General features: G+C 41.6%; 2 protein-coding genes and 1 long non-coding RNA gene across 4 annotated transcripts in view; 2 read left to right on the plus strand and 1 right to left on the minus strand.

Moving 5' to 3' along the window:
* Positions 1-177: 177 nt before the first annotated feature.
* On the plus strand, positions 178-10,380 carry palb2 (partner and localizer of BRCA2). 2 transcript variants are annotated; one of them, XM_085163477.1, is made up of 12 exons: positions 178-1,085; positions 1,164-1,223; positions 1,305-1,485; positions 1,620-3,056; positions 4,598-5,910; positions 6,052-6,204; positions 6,522-6,604; positions 7,558-7,704; positions 7,838-7,954; positions 8,346-8,433; positions 8,526-8,701; positions 8,791-10,380. In XM_085163477.1, exons 1-12 carry the CDS (start codon positions 1,008-1,010, stop codon positions 9,014-9,016), a joined length of 4,059 nt encoding a protein of 1,352 aa, XP_085019603.1. In that variant the 5' UTR covers positions 178-1,007; the 3' UTR covers positions 9,017-10,380. The 2 variants fall into 2 exon arrangements, 1 of the variants encoding a protein (XP_085019603.1); XR_014874641.1 differs by lacking the exons at positions 6,522-6,604; positions 8,346-8,433; positions 8,526-8,701; positions 8,791-10,380 and having other exon boundaries at positions 7,838-7,950.
* Positions 10,381-13,108: 2,728 nt separating this feature from the next.
* plk1 (polo-like kinase 1 (Drosophila)) lies at positions 13,109-18,114 on the minus strand. The gene is made up of 12 exons (XM_085161637.1): positions 17,887-18,114; positions 17,416-17,794; positions 16,950-17,118; positions 16,604-16,748; positions 16,228-16,321; positions 15,893-16,118; positions 15,719-15,761; positions 15,506-15,603; positions 15,334-15,411; positions 14,416-14,570; positions 14,133-14,315; positions 13,109-14,028 (listed from the first exon to the last, which is right to left on the minus strand). The coding sequence occupies exons 2-12, from the start codon at positions 17,776-17,778 to the stop codon at positions 13,834-13,836; spliced, it is 1,749 nt and encodes a 582-aa protein (XP_085017763.1). The 5' UTR covers positions 17,779-17,794; positions 17,887-18,114; the 3' UTR covers positions 13,109-13,833.
* A 130-nt stretch (positions 18,115-18,244) lies between these two features.
* The window catches only part of LOC146517286 (uncharacterized), an 85,685-nt gene continuing 82,620 nt past the window's right edge, over positions 18,245-21,309 (plus strand). Inside the window, exon 1 of the long non-coding RNA XR_014874368.1 lies at positions 18,245-18,946. This is a non-coding gene — a long non-coding RNA (uncharacterized LOC146517286). The remainder of the gene's footprint in view (positions 18,947-21,309) is intronic.

Below are 21,309 nucleotides of genomic sequence, written 5' to 3' on the forward strand. Positions count from 1 at the left end.
TCTTCACCAGCAGCCTCCTCAGAGGGAAATCGTCTTCAGGCGTCCACCATAGATCCCCCACTGATGTTAAACAAAAACAGCACTTTTTGAACACTGTAATAGAGTGACCTTTGCTTTGTGTAATGTTAAAATACTTCACATGATCCTCAGATAATGCACAGAGACTCAGAGAGAAATGATATCTTTAAAATATTATTCTCTATGGCAAAATGCACTGTAAAAGAATTCCTGATTAAAGTTTTCAGATCAGCATTTAAATACAGGACTTTGACTTTACACCAGGTTTTATTTAATGCTGTCAAACAACTTTATTTCTGAAGCTGACAATCAAAGCTGTCATCAAATTATTAAAAGGAATCCCCAAAGATTCCTTTTAATAATTTTAAAAGGAATCTTTGGGGTAACAGGTGGCGGGGTTTATGACCTGGGACTCTCCACCATCTGTGTTAGAACTGAAGAAGCTCCTGGAGGTGAAACGTCTTCAAGAAACGTAAAGAAGTCCAGCCGCTTTTCTTTCCAAGCTCCTTAGTTTATGACCTACACTGCAGCCAGACACGAGGGGGCGGCAGAGACGCTTTGGGTTCACTTACCTACCGCTGATCGACTCATCGGCGCTCTACTGCTCGTGCCTGGCGATGTGAGTCGCGGGAAATTAGAACTAAATCGATAGCTGCCAAATCGACCGTCAAAATAAACTTGTAGCCCGGTGTAGTCGCTGAAGAGCTCACCTTCTGAAATAGTATGAACTACAGTAAAAGGCAAGTTGCACGTTTAATAAAGTATCGGTGTTTATCAATAGCGGTGTAAGCTTCCGCTGTTGGCTGCTAACGTTTATGTTTCGTGTGGGTTTTTCAGTTCAAGAAAAATCACGTTATTGTCAAGTGAGCTAAAGTTTTAAGGAAATTTATATGGCAAAGGTTACGTCTGCCAGCTGTGCTAGTGCCATAGAAGCCGTGTCATGGCTACATTTAAGTCTTAGTCGTGTGTTGCTGTGACCAGAGAGCAGCATGGAGACCACTGTGGGAGATATTCTGCACTGTGAGGAGCAGCTGAGATCTACGCTGCATTCTGATGATAAGGAGAAGGTAACCTGCACTTGTCCTCACACCTGAGCCACATGAAATGCTGCCATGACCCCTGAGATTAATGTTGTTTTTTCTCAGCTTCGTAGGAAGTTGGCTGAATTACAAAGGGAATATCTCAGGACAGCCCAGAGACTGCAGGTGAGTGTATTTCACTGTGCTATAAAAAGGAAAATGTAAAGAGCCTTTTTGTCTCATATATATGCATACATCTGCAAACAGCGTGCCGAGCGCTTGGAGGCAGTACAGAGACATGTGAGGAGCAAGATCGCTGAACAAAACCACCTGGAGCAAAGAGACACGGAGGCTGCATCAAATCTCCGTCTCAATCCTTCTTCATTGATACTAAACAGCAGCAGTGACACAGCTCAGGGCTTAACTCGGAGTCAGAGACACACTGAAGGTAACACTTGATCATGGGACATTTGCTTTGTCATATGGATGAGACTACACTGTTATTACTGTCAGAGGCACAGCATGTTTGGCCTGTAATAAAAGTAGAAAGTGAAATTCACAAATCATCTGATTTTTTGCCAGGTCAAGCTGAATCTGACAACTCAAGGAGAAACCAGGTGATCAGGTTCTCACTGCCATCTGATGCTTGCCCGCAAACGCCAGATCTCAGCCATGCTGAACCTACAGGTTATAGAACAGGTTCTTCCCTGCGCCTCAGGTCACGACGCAGCCGCCTACGCTGGGAAAGTAGGAGCACAGAGAACAATGAAAAGGGACAGGAGCAGGGTGAGGGGATGGAAAGTGCCAAAAGAGCAGGAGAGGAGGAGAAACTCACATCAGATGAAGCAGATGCTGTAAATGAAAGTGAAGAGCTTTTTTCTGGTACAGATTCTGAGTCTCCCTCTCTGCTGCTTACACACTGGAGCACACATGGATACACTGAATCAGGAGATATTCAGGGAAAAGACATCCCTAGATCCCTAGAACAAAAGGAAAAAGATGCTGAGGAAAAAGGTGAAGGGGAGAAAGAACCTGAGTCATTGTTGCTCACAACACAAACTGAAAACAGGGGGCAGGATGGCACACAAAACAAACCGAGAAAAGAAGGGGCGAGAGGAGAGGATGGTGGAAATAGTAGAGGACGGAATGAAGAGAACATTAGTAAAGACACTGAACAAAATGTAGGGGACAAAACAGAAAGTAAAAAAATGTGTGATTATAGTGTGGAAGTAAAAGAGGAAAAGAATGAGTTTACTGGAGGTGGAAAAAGTGGGAGCCTTATGGACTCCTGTACATTAGTGGAGGGACTACTTTTCCCAGTGGAATACTATGTTCGAACCACAAGACGAATGACATTTTCACAGAGCCAGCCTGACATGCAGGCTGTAATAGAGTCCCAGCTGAGCAGGGGACGACATCGCAGGAGCCGAGGTCGTGCCAAAGGACAGAACAGGAGCACACAGAGCAGCGACCTTTCACAGCCGCACACTCAGACAGATTTCTTCTCTCTAACAACTGCATCTGGGGACCCTAACAAACCATCACAGGCTGTTGCATCTGTGTGTGCATCTGCTGAACACAGCCAGAACTCTGGTGAGATTTCAGCTTGTCAGATGGACTCTAGTTTTTCGCCCACGTCTGCTCGTCCAGCACGAGGCCGGAAGAGGAAGAGAGGCACGGGGAGAGGGAGATCTCAGACCGGACGAGCCTCTTTTAGTTTGAACACACATCAGTCACCAGGTGAGCAAACCTCAGATGATCCCCAACCTACAGACATTCCAGTCTCTTCCTGTCAGTCTCTCCAAGGAGCTGAAGGACCAGAGCCCTGCCCAATCCCAGGAGAAACCAACCCAGCAACAGATGAACCACAGCACGTGCCCACACACATCACTGATCCTCCGCTTACTTCTGGAGATAATAGAGCTTCTTCCAGCTCTGCCTCTGGACATCCAGAGAAGGTCTATGAAATCTTTATGAAGAGGAACAACAAGGCTAACAGATCTCCACACATGAACCAAAGTAAGACTTGTATGAGTATGAATCAAATAGAGCCCAGCGTATATTTCGGGTAATATCAGCTATTTGCTGATAGATCTGTATCTGCATTTATAATGGCTGATAAATTAAAATTTTAAGAAAGACATGAAATAACTTGTTAGGAGGGCACTCTCCAAGGTCCCTGTTTCGAAAGCCACAAATACAACAACCAGCTAATCTGAGCAGAGTCAGCAGTTAATGAATAATCTCTGATTTGTTGTCCCAGTGAAACTAGTGAACTTTTTAACAGCATTATTACATTACCTCAGTAAGGACTCGTAAATAACCACATACAACAAACGTTAAAATAATCTGTTTTTTCATGTGGCTGAAAGAAAGAAATATTGGCTCATATATTGCATGTTTAAATGACAACTGTCTATCATTATTGGTCATATATTTGTTGGGCTCTGGTATCAGTCTTTGTCTATGTGTCTGTGCATCATTATAAAAATACCCTGAGACCTATGTTCACTCTATAAAGTGAATTGTGACAAAAGGGTGAGCGCAAGATCTATTTACACCCATTTCTAAAACAACCTTCCTCCTTGAGGTTATGTTCATGTTTATGTGCTTTATCTGACACATATTCCACACGTTCAGATTATAAAAACATCACAGAAATCGGAGAGACTCATCTCAAAGACTTTTGGATTAATTTCACTGTTGTGGCCAAAGAGACAGCATTAAAAATATTATTTGCGTTGCACATTTTGATACAGCACAATGTTCGGATGCAGTTATGTAGTGGTATAAAGCAATGAGTGCCTCTGCAGTGTAGTGGTTAACACATTTGCCTTACATGCAAAACATCCTTGGTTTAAGACTGGGAGGAGATGGTTTAAAATCTGGGCCAAATCAAGCGTGCATCCATCTGCTGTGCAGTCCCTTGGGAAATAAGAGATCAGCAGAAAGTTCCTGATAATTCCCAAACATGTTGCTGAGACCCACTTGAATGCACAGTTTGCTGTGAGAGTTTGTGACAGCAATACATTATTGCTGCAATATACAGCCGCAATTTTTAATTTAGTGTGTCACACTTTGCATGCACTCTTTTAATTTTTTCCATAATAACCCTTCAAAAAGAACCTTCTGTCTTCAGCTTGAATCCTAACCCTCAGTGCACAGTTGCCATATGGTGGTGATTAAAGTGGTAGAAATGCCAAAGAAATGACGGCATTAGGTTAATTATAAGGATGGAAACTGGAAACTTTTGTTGTGTGAAGGAAACCACAGCCAATGCAGAGAGCTGCACTTCTTCTTTTGATACAAGAAGAAGTGCATCTAAGATGACACAGAGGCTATTTTGTGAAGAGATGAATGTAGATGTGCACTGAAAGTTTGGCTTGGTGTCTGGTGTCAGTTTAACTGTTTTAAAGTTCCCTGAACAGACCTGCTGACATGATGACTGACAGGTTGTTCCTTCAGTCAGGTCATCACCCAGTATATACATAACAGGTTCTATATACAGTGACGAGCATGTTTTTGACTGAAGCTTTTATTTTCCACTTTGTGTTCTTCAGGCACATCGAGCTGGCGTTCTCTGCTCTTGCCCTCCTTGTCACCGGCTCAAACGTCTCTGCTTCGTCTTCCCTCTCTGTTGTCTGGCCCGCTGATGAACTTGGACACCCACCAAGATTTTCATCTCCCAGATGACCAGTTTGCCTCCCTGAAGCTCCTCAAGCTTCGCCAAGTCACTGGAGAATCTGCAGTTGAACCTTTCTCATCCCCATCTTACAACACACGCAGCAGCTGGCGCCGCTTTGACTTTCGATGCACCGGCGCCGATGCAGCGACGCCTCTTCCTCTCCCGCTAAGCCTCACACCCACAATTGCAAGTTCACCAGGTCATAATGCAGAACAGCTGGCTGCTACCCAGTCCATAAACATCTGGAGTCTATCAGAAGAACACAGGCTTACAGATAAAGTGATGAAGCACTCCTTCACTGAAGAGCAGCAGACTGAAAACAGCTTGGCAGAGACTCACTCTAGCCCAACAGAGCCAGTGGGGCAAAAGTGTACTGTCTGTAAGGAAACTGTGATTGTGAACTCTCATATTGAACTTCAGACTCTCATGAACTCTGCAGACAGACCGGTCTGCACAGAGAATGATGATGTCATCAATCACCCAGAAAAACTTAAAGTAAAACATCCTGAACCCGAAAAACAAACATATTATGGTGTGGTCCATGCTTTAGAGGATCTAAGGTGTATAAATCACAGTGAAGAAGATAAAGTTACCACTGAGCTGGTTTCCTTTGAGTCACCTGTAGAGGAAGTCTCCTCCAGCAGCTGCGCTGATATACAAGCATGTAATGAAACAAACCCTCCAGGAGAACCTCTGAAGTCTCCAAACAGACTCCCTGAAAATCAGACCAAATCTTCACACGGTGTCATCACTCAGCTCATGTTGAGTTCCCCTCTGGCTTCAGCACCCTCCCTCTTTATAACCCCACACCTGCCTTCATCCACCCTAAGTACCAGCCCAAAACTACCCTCCCTAGGTCTCACCCCCCACCCTGTCACCTGCAGCCTCCCTCTGATCTCCTCCCCCTCTGCCCCTTATCTCAACCTGCCTCCACCACACAGCCCTTCCAGACAGGTTCTCTCTCCTCCACCCCTGTCTCCCTGTCCCTCCATCACTTACCTCCCTCCTAGCCCCTCTGCTCTCTCTCCATCTGGAGAGATCCACCATTTATCTAAGCCACCAGTTAGGGCCAATCAGCATCACACAGTTGAACTCACTACTTCCCTGAGTCCCTCTGGCCATCAGCTGGACCTGAGAACAGAGGAAACGAAAGAAAAACTTGTAATTAGACACATGCACACATTGAGGGTAAAAACTGTTTTATCTGTTGCTGTATAGTTAAAGATTATTATTTAGATTAAATATAATTTAAGGGTGTGTGCATCTATAGCATCTAAAGCATCCGTGACATCGTTCTTGAGTGAGTTACAGTTTTTTGTGTGTGTTCAGGCTGCAGCAGGAGGCATTCTGGTAGATGCTTGCTGTTTTCCTGGATCCTCAGACACTTTGTGTGTAGCAGCAGCAGGAAAGTGGGCAGTGTGCCTTTGGAGTCAAGCTTCAGCATCTGAATGGAAATTAATACACACCTGGACCTTTAGTGAGGTGAGTTTCTCATGGGCCTGCATATCAGAATGACTCTGTGGAGGTTTGAACATTAGCTAGAACTACTTTTTCTTTTTTACTGTTCCACTGATTAACACCTGGTTTCAGTAATCTGCCAGGAGCCCTAGCTATACAATAAATACATAATTAAAGATGAGCGTAAAGAATCCACGTATTAGAATAAGTTTCATCTTTGTTGTAGCCCAGTGTTATTGCACAAACAATATCAATTATACATAAATTTGATTAGTAAACTGCAGTTTGAATGTTTGGGAGATGCATAAAATCACATGGCAGTAATTGGTGTTTATTTGCAGCCAGTGATCAGTGTGTTTCATGTCCCGGATGCTGCTGGGCTGATCTGTGTGACTCTGGGTCAGCTGGAAATCAGAGAAGTGAGGTGAATACTAAACTGTGAATGATTATCTCTACCATGTACTGTCATGTAAAAACTAAGTAAACCCTTCCTGCTTCCATAGGTATTAAGAGGGTAAGGACCAGCCAGGGGCTACTGATTAAATGCACTTGATTAACTGATCATTATCATCATGAAGTGTTAGCACCTCAATACAAGTAGACGTTTTTGGTTGTTATTCAGAGAAACTAAAAAAAAAAGCCAAGAGCTGCATCTCAAATTCTACAGGCCTCAATTAAAATGTTGAAGTTCATGACATTACAATTAGAAAAATACAGAAAATGTGTGGTTTGTTTGGAAGGTTTGCCAATAGAAAGCCTCTCAACAAAAGTAGAGATGTTTGGCAACAATGCACAGCAACATATTTGGAGAAAACCAAACACAGCACATCGGCACAAACAGCTCATACCAGCTGTAAAGCACGGGTGATGTTTCTGACTTGCTTTGCAGTCACAGGACCAGGGCACCTTGCAGTCGTTAAGTTGATTAAAGTATTTAAGAATCAAATGTGAGGGAATCTGTCTGACACCTAAAGCGTGTCCCAAATCGGTTCATACAGCAGGACAATGATTCCAAGTCGAGCAGCAAATCTATAACACAATATCTGAAAAAGAAAAGAATTCAGGTGCAACGATGCCGTCAAAGTCCAGACCTCAGCTTCAACCAAATGCTGGGGCAGGACCTTAAGAGAGCTGTGCTTGCAGACCTAAATGAACTGAAGCAACACTGTAAAAAAGAGTGGACCAAAATTCCTCCACAACGATGTGAGAGACTGACAAAGTCATACAGGAAACCATTATTTCAAGTTATCCCTGCTAAAGGCGGTTCTACAAGCTGCTGAATCACGGGGTGTGCTTTTGTTTCGCCTGTGCAAACGAGCAGTTTTCATTAAGTTCAGTATAGTTTGTAAAATATTTGTATGTTGTCTGTGTGCACAGAGTGCTGTCATGCTCCAGCCTCATGCAAATATTGCTCTGTGAGGGGATTCTTCAGGCAGTGATTGGTGTGTCCCGGTCCAGAGTGGTGACCACCTCCCACTCAGCCACAGGTTCCACTCTGCAGGTGTTTACGCTGTCAGACTACAGGTAACACATCACAGTTTTCCTCTCCGCTGTCGCCTCTCATTGTGTCGATGTCAGAGACTACATCTGCATTTGGGGTCAGAAGCTTACATAGAGTTGTCACGATTCGTGTCTCACTTCTCTTTTTTTTTCTCAGCTCACCAAGCTCTCAGACTCTGGTATCTCCAGGCGTTTGCGTGGGAGCGCTTGCACCAGTTGACGGACTTCCTGATGCTCTCATTGGTACAGATGAGGGCGGACACCTTTTTGTCTGGTAAACATAAATGTGATGATAAAAAGTCTAATTTAAAGATCAAGACTGCTGAATTCTGTTTTGGGTTTCTCTTTGGCTGCTCTCGTCTTCGTTCGGTTCCGATGTTGTTAGAATCAGTTATTCAAACAGAGCTAATGACATCAGTAGCCTTGTGCTCCATCGGGACCAGTCAGTGTATCAACTGACAACAGATGGGACAAGAGGAAGTTTAAAGACTCATCTGTTTGTTTCTGCTGCCCCCTACAGACAGAAAAAACAGCTTAAATAACACAAAACAAAATGTAATCCTGTTGTTTTGTTTTTGATAGAAAGAAATGTGATTTCATCAGCAGCTTCATCTTTACCTCGAAGCTGCTCCCGCTTACAGTTAAGTTGTTTCTGTTTGTTGTAGGAATCTAAATACTGGACAGCTGCTGTGCAGAGTCCTCTTTGGAGAGGGTTTTTCTCACACAGCCTGCCTCAGAGGATATTCCTCCTGTGTAAGTAAAAACAGTAAAAACAAAAAAAAACCATGCCCCTGTAACGCTGTCATTCTTTACGTGATGTAAGTCCTTTGCGTGTTTGTGCACAGGGAGTGTTGTTTGTCCTGCTGCAGCATCAGTTTCTAAGCTCTTTAGAAGACGAAGAGAAAGAAGGAAAAATAAAAGATCCTAAGACTGCCTTTTTCTCCTTGGTCGCCATTAACCCTCTAAGTGGAAAATCCATCCCCGCTAATCAGCTGTACCCACCGGAAACCTGGGCCGGCAGGTGAGATGAGGAATGGACGACGAGGTTTGTGTTTCTGCGTCACTTTTCAAACACACTGGCATATTTACATCTGTCACTTTGCTCTACAGGCTGTGTGAAGCCGACGTCAGTGGCTCCGGCGTGGTGGGCCTGAGTCAGAACGGCTGCGCCTGTGTGTGGGAGCTCGGGCACCCGGGGGCTTCGAGGATGGTGTGGGCTCCAGAGAGTGAAGGCTGGCAGCTGGCTCGATGGGGGGGATTAAACACGCTGGTGACTGGACATCACAACGGAGACGTGACTTTATACTGCTACAGTCAGAACTCGCGCTGCTGCTAAAAACGGACTTTTAGACGACTTTTTAATCAAATATAAACATCTTTGTTTCAGTCTGCATTGACATAAAGACATTGGGGTGTTTCAGCGTCATGGTGGGGCACGGACACGTTCCCTTCATTTAGCTGATTTGGTTACTGCTGTAAACTGTAGTGCATTTCAGGAATTTACCTTCAGCTTGAGTAAATTTAACATAAAAATCCAAAAACATGAGCTTTCATATACTGTAAACTGAGCATGTACCATAAACCAGTGGCTGCTGTACAAGCTTTCTAACACGTCACACCCTAGAGCTCCTTTTAGGTCACTGTAACGTCAGACTGGGAATGTGTGTTTTATTACTGCAGCTTGTTTATGTATGTTTATGTTGTATTTGTTATATAGAAAAGAAATCTTACTAAAGTTGGTTTTAAGATTTACATTAAACATTTGTGAATTCTTTATTTTCTGTACATTTTATCTACTTTAAGCCACAAATGTGGCTCAAAACAACAGACCATGTTTTTAAAAAGTATGCAGTGTTGGAAATACACTCGAGTATATTACTGAAATGGATCCTGTAGTAATAAAATTACTAAAGGCCAGAAGTTTACTTACACTCATCATGGATGTGAACGTCAGCTGTCCGTGTTAAACGTCCCCTAGAAAGATGACCAGATCCTTTTTGATAATCATCAGCAAGCTTTTGTCATAATTCTGTCCTGATATTTAATCGTAATTCTTGTCAGAATTGGTGGTGAATTTAAACAAGTTGATCGGGCATGAACCCGGCTTTTAAATGTTTGTTGACAAATATTTAAAAGGGGGTTTGGGAACAAGATTTTAGAGTTTTGATGTTAGCCTGCTTTATCCAATCCAAAACCAGTTTTGATGTGTCCTTTTAAATAATTATTAAAACATTGAACAGTTTTGAGTTTGAGGTGAAACTTAAGAATTTTAAGGCATTCTTCCATCTTCATAAATTTCATCCACTTTCTTCAATGCACCAGTAGCACCGGCAGCAAAATAGTCCCAGAGCATGATGTGCTTGTCACTGTGCTTACCACTGTGCTTGTCAGCAGTTGGTACAGTGTTCTGTAGTTTTACTCCCCCAAACTCCTACTCTTGTCACTGTGACCAAATAGTTCAATCTTTATCATGTCTGACCATAAAACACGTGGGCTGTCCGTGAGTTCTTTGGACTTTGACACCGGATGTCAGAACAATGGCAATCCATTGAGTCTATGTATGTGTATATGTGACCCTGTGTGGATCAGAAAAAATCCAAAATAAACTCAAGCTTGTGCACTCTTACTTTTTAAAAAGTCATAACAGATGTAAATGAAAGTTAGAGAAATCATTAAAAGCCCAAAATAACCGTGAGCTTACCAGGTATAAAAGCTATATAATTAAAATTTCATATTATATTATTTACCAGCTACAGGACAGTTAAAAAATAATGCAATACATCCGGTTGGGGGGTTCGTTTCAAATTCTTACCCCAAAATAGACACTTTCCGGACACTTTAGCCCCTCCCCCTTCACCTTCAGGGCTGCTTTAATTAATCGTAGCAAAGATTCCGAAAGGTGCAGGAAATTGTGGCCCATGTTGCCATGATAGCATCACACAGATAGTGTAGATTTGTCCATGATGTGAATTTCACCACATCCCAAAAGCGCTCTATTTATAGATCTGGTGACTGTGGAAATGAGTACAGTGAACTCATTGTCATCTTCAAAAAAGCAGCCTGAGAAGATTTGAACTTTGTGACATGGTGCATTATCCCAATGGAAGCAGCCATCAGGAGATGGGTCATATGTCATATGGGGTCATATGATTGTTGGGCTTTTCTCTCTGTATCTATGAAGCGCCTTGAGGCGACATTTGTTGTGATTTGGCACTATATAAATGAAATTGAATTGAATTGAATTTTATTATTTGCTTCGAGCCCTGTGTACAGGAGCTGCATGCTAAAAGATCTTTTGTTAAAAGGGTTGGCGTAATAAGCAAATGCTTCAGCCAATACCTTTTGATTAGCCTTGTCTCATGCTTTCTTGCTTTGTGGTAAATCTTTGTTCTGTCTTCACTGAGATATTTGAATGCTAATCAATAAACATATCAGAAAGAAAAGAAAAGAAAGATGAGTACACTGTACTCATAAATGGATGAACATGCACAGCAACAATTCGCCTTCTAAATGTTGCAGCAGAAATCGAGACTCATCAGCCATGAAACATTTTCCCATCTGTTGTCCAAATTTATTGGTTCTTAGCTGACAGCAGTGGCACATGTGGTGTAGTCTTCTGCTGCTGCAGTCCAAGATTCAATGTGTTGTGCTTTCAGAGATGCTCTTCTGCATATTTTGTTTGTAACACCTTAGCGATGACTGTGTGGGAAAATCCCAGCAGATCAGCAGTTTCTGAAATACCCCGAGCCGTCTGTCTGTCACCAACAACCATGGAACATTCAAAGTCACTTAAATTACCTTTCTTCCCTATGCTGATGCTCAGGTTTATGCCTAAATGAAGAGATCTGCTGCTGTTGATTGGCTGAATAGATGTTTGCATTACCAAGAAGTTAAACAAAAGTACCTAACAACGTGGGAGGTGATTGTTTATTTCCCTTTATGTAATAATGCCACCACAATGTTTCTCCTTAGAAATATTATTTAATTGTCTCTGTAGTTACTATTCAATAGTTCTCCCCTAATGAAATATTCAGTTTTTCATTTACCCTGTAGATTGTTTTCCATTTCTCATTTTATCATTAATAGTTTACTGGACCATGGTCACATTTTTTTCTTTAAGCAAATATTTACGAGCCACAGTCATAAAAATAGGTGAGTTCCCAGTCAGGTCGTTGGTGACCAGCAGGCAACAGTGGGGTTCACAGTTATTAATGAGTTCGATCCTACCACGTGGCCATTAATCGGTCATTATAAATTGCCCATAGGTGTGAATCTGAGTGTGAATGGTTGTTTGTCTCTATGTGTTAGATGCACTTGTTCAGGCAGTAGCCCTGTGACCCTGATAAGCAGAAGAGAATATATATATATATATATATATATATATATATATATATATTTAATACAGTACTTTTGTTCCATACACCGCCAAGGTATGTTGAAGCAATCAAGATGTGACTGAAGTTACTGATGTTTAGGAATTAATGACAATATTTTCAGATGCTCCATTTCCACAGACAGTAATAATTGCACAATTAAAGAATAAGCAATATCGAGGTCATATGGGGTAGGATACACTGGCTAGCTAAGCAACACCAAAGGCCTGAAAGACCACAGGAGACAAGTGAAGTGGATGATCACATGATCCTTTTTATGGTTCAAACCAGGGGTCTCAAACAGGGGCCAGAATCGGCCCAGTGCAGACTCCAATCCAATGGATGGCTTTGGACAATGTGAAGGGCAACAGAAATTTTGGACTTTTAATTGCACTTCCATAGGTTTTATAGCTTTTTCCACTGATCAAGATTTCCCCCATAGCCATTCATACCAAACCACAGTAATTAAGTTCCAGATTTCTGTAATTTTACACATTTACTTCAAACAGTTTAAGTCTCATCCTGACAGATTTATTTCAAATACTCCAGCAGCACTTCATTATAATGTATAAAAAGACAACCTGTTAAAATAATACTTCAGCATTAAGAATGTGTAGTTAAAGTGCAGTACATTGACAGAAAGGATAGTTTCACTGGTCTGATGCAGATGAGATCAAAATAGGTTCTACATCAATGATTTAAAGTCAAAAAATGAAATTCAAGAGTGTTTAAGTGTGTAATATCAGAGGACACCTGCATTTATATTAAAGGGGGAAAAAGAGAAAGTAGCTTACCTCAACATGTGACCTGAGAAGGGGTGAATCCTGTGCTGGGTGTATGAAAACAGGATATCTGTCCACGATTTCAGTCATACCATGAGTAGAAGTTCAACCAGTTCTCAGCTGGTGTGGTATTTATTTGTTTTTTCCCCCCAGTTAACATCCCTGTCTTGTAATACTAATCTTTGTTGCTGACAAATATCCAGATTGTACACTGCCCCCCCCCAAAAAACAACTTACATTAACATCAAAATTCAACTGAAGACATGAAGTAAGTGCCTTGTACAAGAGAATCTTTATTTAAACACAGGTAAAATTAATCCATCTTTACAACATGTCTTCATATTCAGCAGTATGTACATGTTTGTACAACTTGTTGAAAATGCCATCTAAAAATAGAATTATAAAAAGTAAAACTAACAAAGAATGTACATGATGCAGACGTATTAACATGGTCCATTTCTCTACACACAACACAGAAAAAACAAACTAGAGAAGCAGACCAGAGAAGCTTTCGTCCACCCACACAGCCGGCCTGAGTCTCAACCTCCCACCTCACAGTCTGTCCACTCAGCTTAGAGTTAGAAAAGCAGGACTTTATGTACAAACATAAGATGCAGAGGAAACCTCGGAGGACCGTTCCAACTTTAAGTTCAATGTAAACCAAGGGAACATTCACGTTTTCCCGTCTAGACTCATCTGAACACACACTGTGTGCTGCGATGTCAGCGGGAACGCAAGCTTCATCGAGAAAGTCACAAGAACAAGAGGTGAATGAGAGTTTCTATAAACAGCAAGAAAATTTTTTAAAAGAGAAAACAGCGGCTGAAAGACGGGAATTTTCCATGTACAACATATATAAGATGAATTGTCACGGTAGGTGTGAAAGTGTTGGCAATAAAAAAGGATTACAACATGACCCATAAAACAGATGAAGACTGAAAGTTCGAGCCCGTCCTGAACTCACGGAGAAGCAGCCGGTGATTAAAGACACTTGGGGACTAATGTGCGGCGGGAGTGGGCTTGCTGTCCAACAGTTTCTCCACCATGAGCTTGGCGTAACGAATGCGGCTCGCCAACTCCTTACTGCAACCGAACTCCTCCAGAAGAGACAGCTTGTAGGTGCGGAAGTCTCGTTTCTCATCTATGTAGGTCACTGCAGCCATCAGTGGACACAAGATCAGCTTGGTGTGGTCCTGCCAGAGACAAAGCAACAAAAGCATGAATAAAGGATCTGTATATGGCATCACGAGACAGGTAAAACAGTTAAGGACCATAGGAAGGTGGTGTGGCGTCCTACCTGGAAGAAATTGATCTGAACTGTGCCGTTAGTGAGGTGCAGCACAATGGCGCTTTTGGTTCTGAACCAGAGGGAAAGGTACGGCAGTCGTGCCAGCTCATCTCCTTCCCGACGTGCTATGTTTGCGCCAGCCTTCAGCAGGTGCTCGCTCATGTAATTGCGGAAGTATTTCAGCAATGTTATCTACAAAGAGGAGAGAAACACTGAGTTGAGTATGAAAACGAAGGCGCGAGACCATTTAACACCTCGTCTCACACACAAAACAAAACATCTAACTTCTTACCTTCTTGTTGAGAGTGGAAGGGAAAGAGCGCACGCTCATGTAGGATTCAGTTGCCGTCTTGTCGATGTACTGCAGGCTGTCTCCGTCAGCGTACATGATCAGACGGGTGTAGTCGTTAAACAGAACGCCAACGCTGTTGTCACACAGCTGATATCCTGAAATGAAGATGAGAAACTCTTGTTTGAAATATTCATAACCACAAAATGTACTTAGCACAACGCTCAATACTTAAAATAACCAAATAACCTGCATTTAGACCAAAGTGTTAACCTACTTGTTAGTTAAGCAACACCTCAGTCAATCTAAGGCCAATTCCTTACAACAACACTTGCTCTGTGGTTTCTTTTGAACTAGCAAACACGTCGTCTGTGCTCAGAATTACAGTGAGTGTAATTCCTGCATCAGCTTGTTATGCATTAACCGATGCATAAAGAGTATAAAACTGGGACATAGATTCTGGGTTTGAAAAGTGAAGTTTAAGCACAAGTCCCTTAAACATGTCTTCTATTTAATGGCTACCAAAGGGCGAAAGCCCAAGGTTGCAAAAAGAAATCCAGTCCCATGGCAGTCAAATAAATCCATGTGAAAACCTGCAGCTTTGGCATCACACTAGCTCCATCTGTCTTATACCATCTATGAACTCGTAACCTTGTAAATCTGATCACTTTTGACTCCAAAATAAAGGAAAAATAAAATAGTGATGGCCACACACACACACACACACACACACACAGGCCAATGACTACCAATTTTCACAGTGAAACTATAAATTCTCTTTAGAGTTCAATATTAGACTATTAGTATTAGACAGACTTCATAAATGAGCCAATATCACAGTTGTGTTTCTTTTGTTTTGAACTAGGTGTTCAAGTGCAGCCAACTAGATGGATGGATGTGGACTCTAAGTGTAATACTTACCCAGTCCATATTTATCAGAGTAGTCCACCCATTTGCTGATCCAGAAGATGGGGATGCATGCAGGATCCTCTGCCTCCTCTGTTTATTAAAAGAATTTACATCTCTGTATGAAGCACGTAGATTATCCAGCTTAATGAAACATGCAGCACAGTCATAAAAAGCCAGCACTCACCTTGGCGGACGACTGCCTTCTCAGAAGGCTTGGCAGCAATGATGCTGTTGAGCTGCTGCAGCATGTCTTTGAGGTGGTTCTCCGACGGGTCAACCTCCCTGCACACAGATTACACCAGTCAAAACATCCAAATACATAAATGTGTCACAAAAAGCAAACCTGTACTTTATAAATATTTCCATTATTTCAAGTTCAGTGGGACAAACATCTCACCGTGGTGCAGGCTCGTCCTTCATCTCCACCTTCTCTGTCCCTACTGGAGAAACAAACCCGTATCATTAACTTTCCTGCAAACACTAAAATAATTCATCTCCAATATTTCAGCCTTGCTTTAAACGTCTGAAGAGTTGGGGCTTCTTTCAACTCTCTTCCTGGTGGGAGCATTACCTTTGTTATTTATAGCCGTCAACGGGCGTCTCTGGCTGAGCTCGGTGGCTGTGGAAGGGGCAATAGAGAATCGTGGGGGCACCGTGAGACAAGTCGTGGGCAGGCGCAAGGGGATGTAGCCGGACGTGAAGAACTCGTCCGCTTGCAGCTCAGCAATGGTGGGTCTCTGGGTGGGATCGGCATGCAGCATCCTTTTGATGAGGGTGGTCGCTGCTGGGTTGATGTGCTGCACAAAGACAATTGCCTTTAAGTTGATATGACTTAAACAAAAAAGCATCTTTGTATACAATTTTTTTTCTTTAAAAAAAAAAGAGCATCATGTTAAACCGCCTCACCCAGGGGATGGTGTAGTTGTTTTTCTTGATGCGGTTGTAGGTCTCCTTCAGACAGGAGGTCTCAAATGGAGGCTTGCCCACCAACAAAGTGTACCTAGGAATTCAGACAAGGAGGAGGTTAAAGTGACTGTGCAGATTTTTGTTTTTTTAAACAACTTTTAACTTTCTAATACATCATTAGAAGTATGTCTTGGGAAAAAATATAAAACCATTAGGACTCATAAGGCTGCATTTTGTAAAAAGACAAAAAACCCTAATTAAACACAAGCAGATGTGCAAAGCTTGGCATTGGCATCAGAATGGACACTACAAGGTGTGAATGACTCAGTGGCCGTAACACCTCCATTTCCAGGTGTGCTTGTGTATTCAGACTTACAATATACACCCAAGTGACCAGACATCCACTTCATAGCTGTGGCCTTTCTTGCAGAGCACTTCAGGAGCTATGTAGTTAGGTGTTCCACACAAGGTCTTCTTCCGCTCACCATCAAACTCAATCTTTGTGGCAAGGCCAAAATCCCCTGTTTTAAAAGAAAAAGGGTGGACATAACTGTAACGAGGCACATTTGTGTGCAAAAGTTCATTCTTGAAGTATGAGAAATTACTGACGCAAGGACCTGGGTGTGCCTCATCCTTTTCTACTAAAACCAGCAGTTTGAGGTTGCTGATATACCCAGTTTACATTTATAGTCCATGCCATCATGCTGAGTTGAGCAAATTACCTATCTTGACATCCATGTCGTCGTTGAGGAAGATGTTGCCCAGTTTCAGGTCTCTGTGGATCACTTTGTTGTTGTGCAGGTACTGGACACCCTTGAGCAGCTGAGTCATGTAGTATCGGGCCTCGGGCTCTGTGACAGCCTTACGACGCTTGTGCAGCTCCAGCAGGGACTGAATTGGAGAAGAAAATGATTTTAAACTGGGGCACTGAGACAGTAAAGCAGCAACAAAAATCAAGTATATCGGATGGTTACCATGTAGTGTAGAAAGAAAGGATTTTTAAAAAGTACTAATGCCATCAAAATACTGAGTTTAGGAATAGTGGCTCATTTGAATTATGTTCAGAGCTCCTGTGGTTTTAAACAGGCCAAGCTTCCTGCACTGTGACGGGAAGGCCATGGGAAGAGACCGCCAGGGTAACCGTTGGCCGTCCTCAGTTAACAGAAAGGACACTTTCTCTGCACTCACCCTTCTCCTGCAGATTTCCAGGACGACAAACACAAAATCATCGTCCTCGAAGAACCCGTGGAAGCCCACGACGTTGGGGTGGTTGAGGCTTTGGTGAATGGAGATTTCCGAAGTCATCTTCTCCCTCTGGTGCTGCTTCAGGATCAGCGATTTGGGCACGATCTTTCCGGCGAAAACCTGCTTTGTCTCCACGTCTGTGATTTCGTAGCATTTTGCAAAACCACCTTTTCCGAGGAATCTCCCCCTGGTGTATCGTCTCATGGTGCGTGGGTCGACCAGAACATCTGGGATTTCTTTTAGAGTGGCCGATTTTGGGTCGACGTGCGGCATCGGGTTCGCCGGCTTTGCAACACCAGCGCTCATTTTGGATTAAAGTGCTCTTAGCCGGGAGTAAAAAGAAACGTTTTAAAGCCCCTTCGCAATAGAGTTATTAATGATAAACCCCAAGGAAGAGAGTATTGTTAACCCTACCTTAACTGACGTTAGTTTGGCCTTGGAAGCTAGCGTGCTCCCTGCACTTCTGAATTTAAATCAAAACTAGCTATAATACGCTTTAGACGCGGTTGTTACTTAAACATTTCATTGACAATTAAAACGCGGTGCAACTAGACTATAATTATTTTTTTAAAACGAAAATATTGAATAAAGTAATCGCCAGAGTTGTCCGTCGATGGCTGCAGCGTTAACCCGTCCTGCCTTTTGACAACAGTTTCTGCTACAAGTTTAAAATGCTGCCTCGGTCGTTACGGTGCTCTCTGATTGGTCCGCTCGATTTGAATTCTAAGGTATTGCAGCAAAGCATCGTGGGAGATTCAGGCAAAAATAGCCAATCACTAAACGAGTATGTCACATTCCGCAGTGTTATTGGCTGAATCCCTGTTGTTGGTTTCTCATCGTTTTCTCTGAGCGAGTACTGATGGGAAATGTAGTCGGGGTGGGCTTTAATCGTGACATACATCCGTTTTTGTTTCTTTCCTCTTCTTTTTTTTACCCAAGTAGATGACGTGAATTTAATGGTCATTTGATTTTTTTCTTCTTCTTCTTCTTCTTTTTTAACTAAAAGAATAAACAGTCGTCATCGTGGATTGTTGTAACCGATTTAGTTTAGTCGAGGCAGCAGTCTAATTTATATGAGACTACTAATTTGTAGATTTACTTCACTGCAAAAACCATTGCTTATTTATACGCGGACCTCACTAGTTTTCGATAAGAATTGTTTCGTTATTACTCGTGTAATACTGCTTTTCGTAATTATCAGTCGTGAGGTTGTCCAGTTTAATTAACTCTAAAGCATAACCAGCTACAACATGTAGACTGTACATTCATGTAAAACACACAACCTATTGTTATTACTATTTTTAGCCAGTAGGGGGCACTGTCACTCCTATAACTTCCCGAATGCAATATAAAGCTATAACTTCAGAATCAATCAGAATCAGAATACTTTATTGATCCCTGGGGGAAATTATTATTTTGTTACAGTGCTCCATTATGAACCAACATTAACAAGACAGACAATACGCTAAGAATAGTACAATATATACATATATATATATATATATATAAGTCACGTATTAATAAATAGCTGGAAAAGAAACATGTGTAGTTGTAGCAGTAACCAGTGTGTTAAGTACGGTCCCAATATTAAAATATGTTGAAAAGCAAAAATATGTTGATATCACTACCATAACAGATTGCTGTTGTTGGAGGCTGTAGTTATACAGTGGACCAAAGGACTGAATTTCTTTGAATGGATTGTTCCAAAAGTGTTACCATATTTCCATTAAAACCTTTTCTGGATCAAGTATGATCGAGTGTTAGTCAGTGCAATGTCTGTGTTTCATTAGTTTCATTAAAAACTTTTGTGTACATTCAGGATATATTATAGTTCCACGCAATTATTGATGGGATTGTCATTGCAACACCAACTAGACTTAACTTCAGGCGGAGCATTCATGAAAAAGGTTATGTAAATAATTTTTCACTGGAAGTCTAACTATGGAAAGAAGAATTATTAAGAATTGCGTGGAGTGGAAACAAAATTTGTGGCAAACATGGTCCACCTTGAAAGTCATGATAAACCAACCACTCAGGCCTTTGTTTCACCCCAGTCTTGACTCCATGGCTACAGCCTTGCTCTGCGTCATTGCCTTTAATGCCTTTTACTTCTAGCCTGTTGCTTCTACAATTGCCACTAATGCTAGTTTTGGTAAATGACAATTATTATCACACACAATAAAAAAAAATAAAATAAGAAAAACTGTATGTTGGCTTTACAAAAACCTTAATTGCTACGAAAGCTGATAAACTTTATATATAGTGCTGTAATATTCTCTGAACCCTCCATCCCTGAGGTGCACTGGTGGATCATTTATGCTGTGTGTGTGTGTGTGTGTGGTTACTGTAAATCTATGCTAAGCTGTCATGAGTGTTCATCTCGGGCCTGATGAAACATTTCTGTTGTGATGGAAATAGTCTCTTCTAGCATCACAGCCTCCGTCCATAGTGCACTCAGTTGTTTCTCAAGAATGAAAATAATGGGATTCATCTTCATCCAAGACAAACATACATGGCATGTTTCAGAGATTTCTCTTAATCACATCATTGTCACCCATCTGTTTACATGTATTTTGAATCATTGTGCTTTTATTTATTCTGTATTTTTATCATCTTGTTTCATAAGATGTGTATATTGGTTTTCTTTTTTATTGATCTATTCCTTATCTAAATGACTGAGAAGCCTGTCCAAGAGCACAGGTGTTCTTTTATTCTTGCCACGTGCAGCTGACAAATAAAGTAATTTAAACTTTAATTTTCATGTTGTTCACTCTTCTTGGTAAAAGATCAACAAAAGCTTTTAATCCAACAGTGTGACATTTTTGATGTGTAATGATGCAGACTCATCCTTGTCAGGAGCCTCTGTTCTTTAGCCCTTGTGTGCTGCATGAGCCATGCTCCTCATTCATATTAATGCTTTTGTGGCAGACACGATTAATATCTGCTTAGCAACAGATTATAAAACTGACATGGCGATAAAGAGAGGAAAATAAGAGGAGAACAAGTGGATGAAGAGAGGACAGATGATGAGACCAGCGTGTTTGCTTAGCTCCTTTGTTCTACTTCATATAAGTGTCTGTGTGTGTGTCTAAAACGTCACGACACAGCTTCAAGCAAAGAAAGGAGCTATTTTTATGATGCACCATCTCACGCTAAGCTGAAAATGGCGCTTGTTGTTCATTATTACTAGAAAAAATATGCTCATCGGCTTTGTACATCGATTTAATAACTCAGAAGAACAATTTTAAGATGTAAATCTTGGAAAGCCTGGAATGCTGGGAAGTTAGGAATAAATGGAAGAGACTCCCATCAGAAATATTTTCTCAGAGGATACATTTGAATAGTCACAGTAATTTGTAACTGATTTTCAGTGTCCATTTTCTCTTAAAAAAGTAGATCAAACCATATCACAGCATCGACAGACTGTGGGTCCAATTGCCAATTGCCATTCTGGGCACGACCTCAGGGGCCCATGTATATTTGGGGGCCCATCCAAGAGAAGATGAAATGAAAAATAATAATAATAATAAAAAAAAAGACCAGAACTGTATCATCTCAAACTTTACTCCTATTTTAACAAAACATAGTGTAACAGTTGTTATGTTAGTATTTGACCACTAGGCAGAGCTCTTGTAATTATAACGTAATTAACGCATTTTATTTTGTATGTTTTATTTTTGTGTTGACCATGTTAACATTTTCCTTTTTTGCCTACCGGATTGGTGTACAGTTAATTTGATACATGGAAAATAACCGGTTAATTTTGTAAGTATAAGGTAAAGGCAGAGGTAACTTCCTGTTTTGGGAAGTAAAGTCAGAAAAGCTGCTCATGGTGAC

Source organism: Neolamprologus multifasciatus, chromosome 6, assembly GCF_963576455.1.
Source record: "Neolamprologus multifasciatus chromosome 6, fNeoMul1.2, whole genome shotgun sequence".
In the NCBI taxonomy this organism is placed as follows: Eukaryota; Metazoa; Chordata; class Actinopteri; order Cichliformes; family Cichlidae; genus Neolamprologus; species Neolamprologus multifasciatus.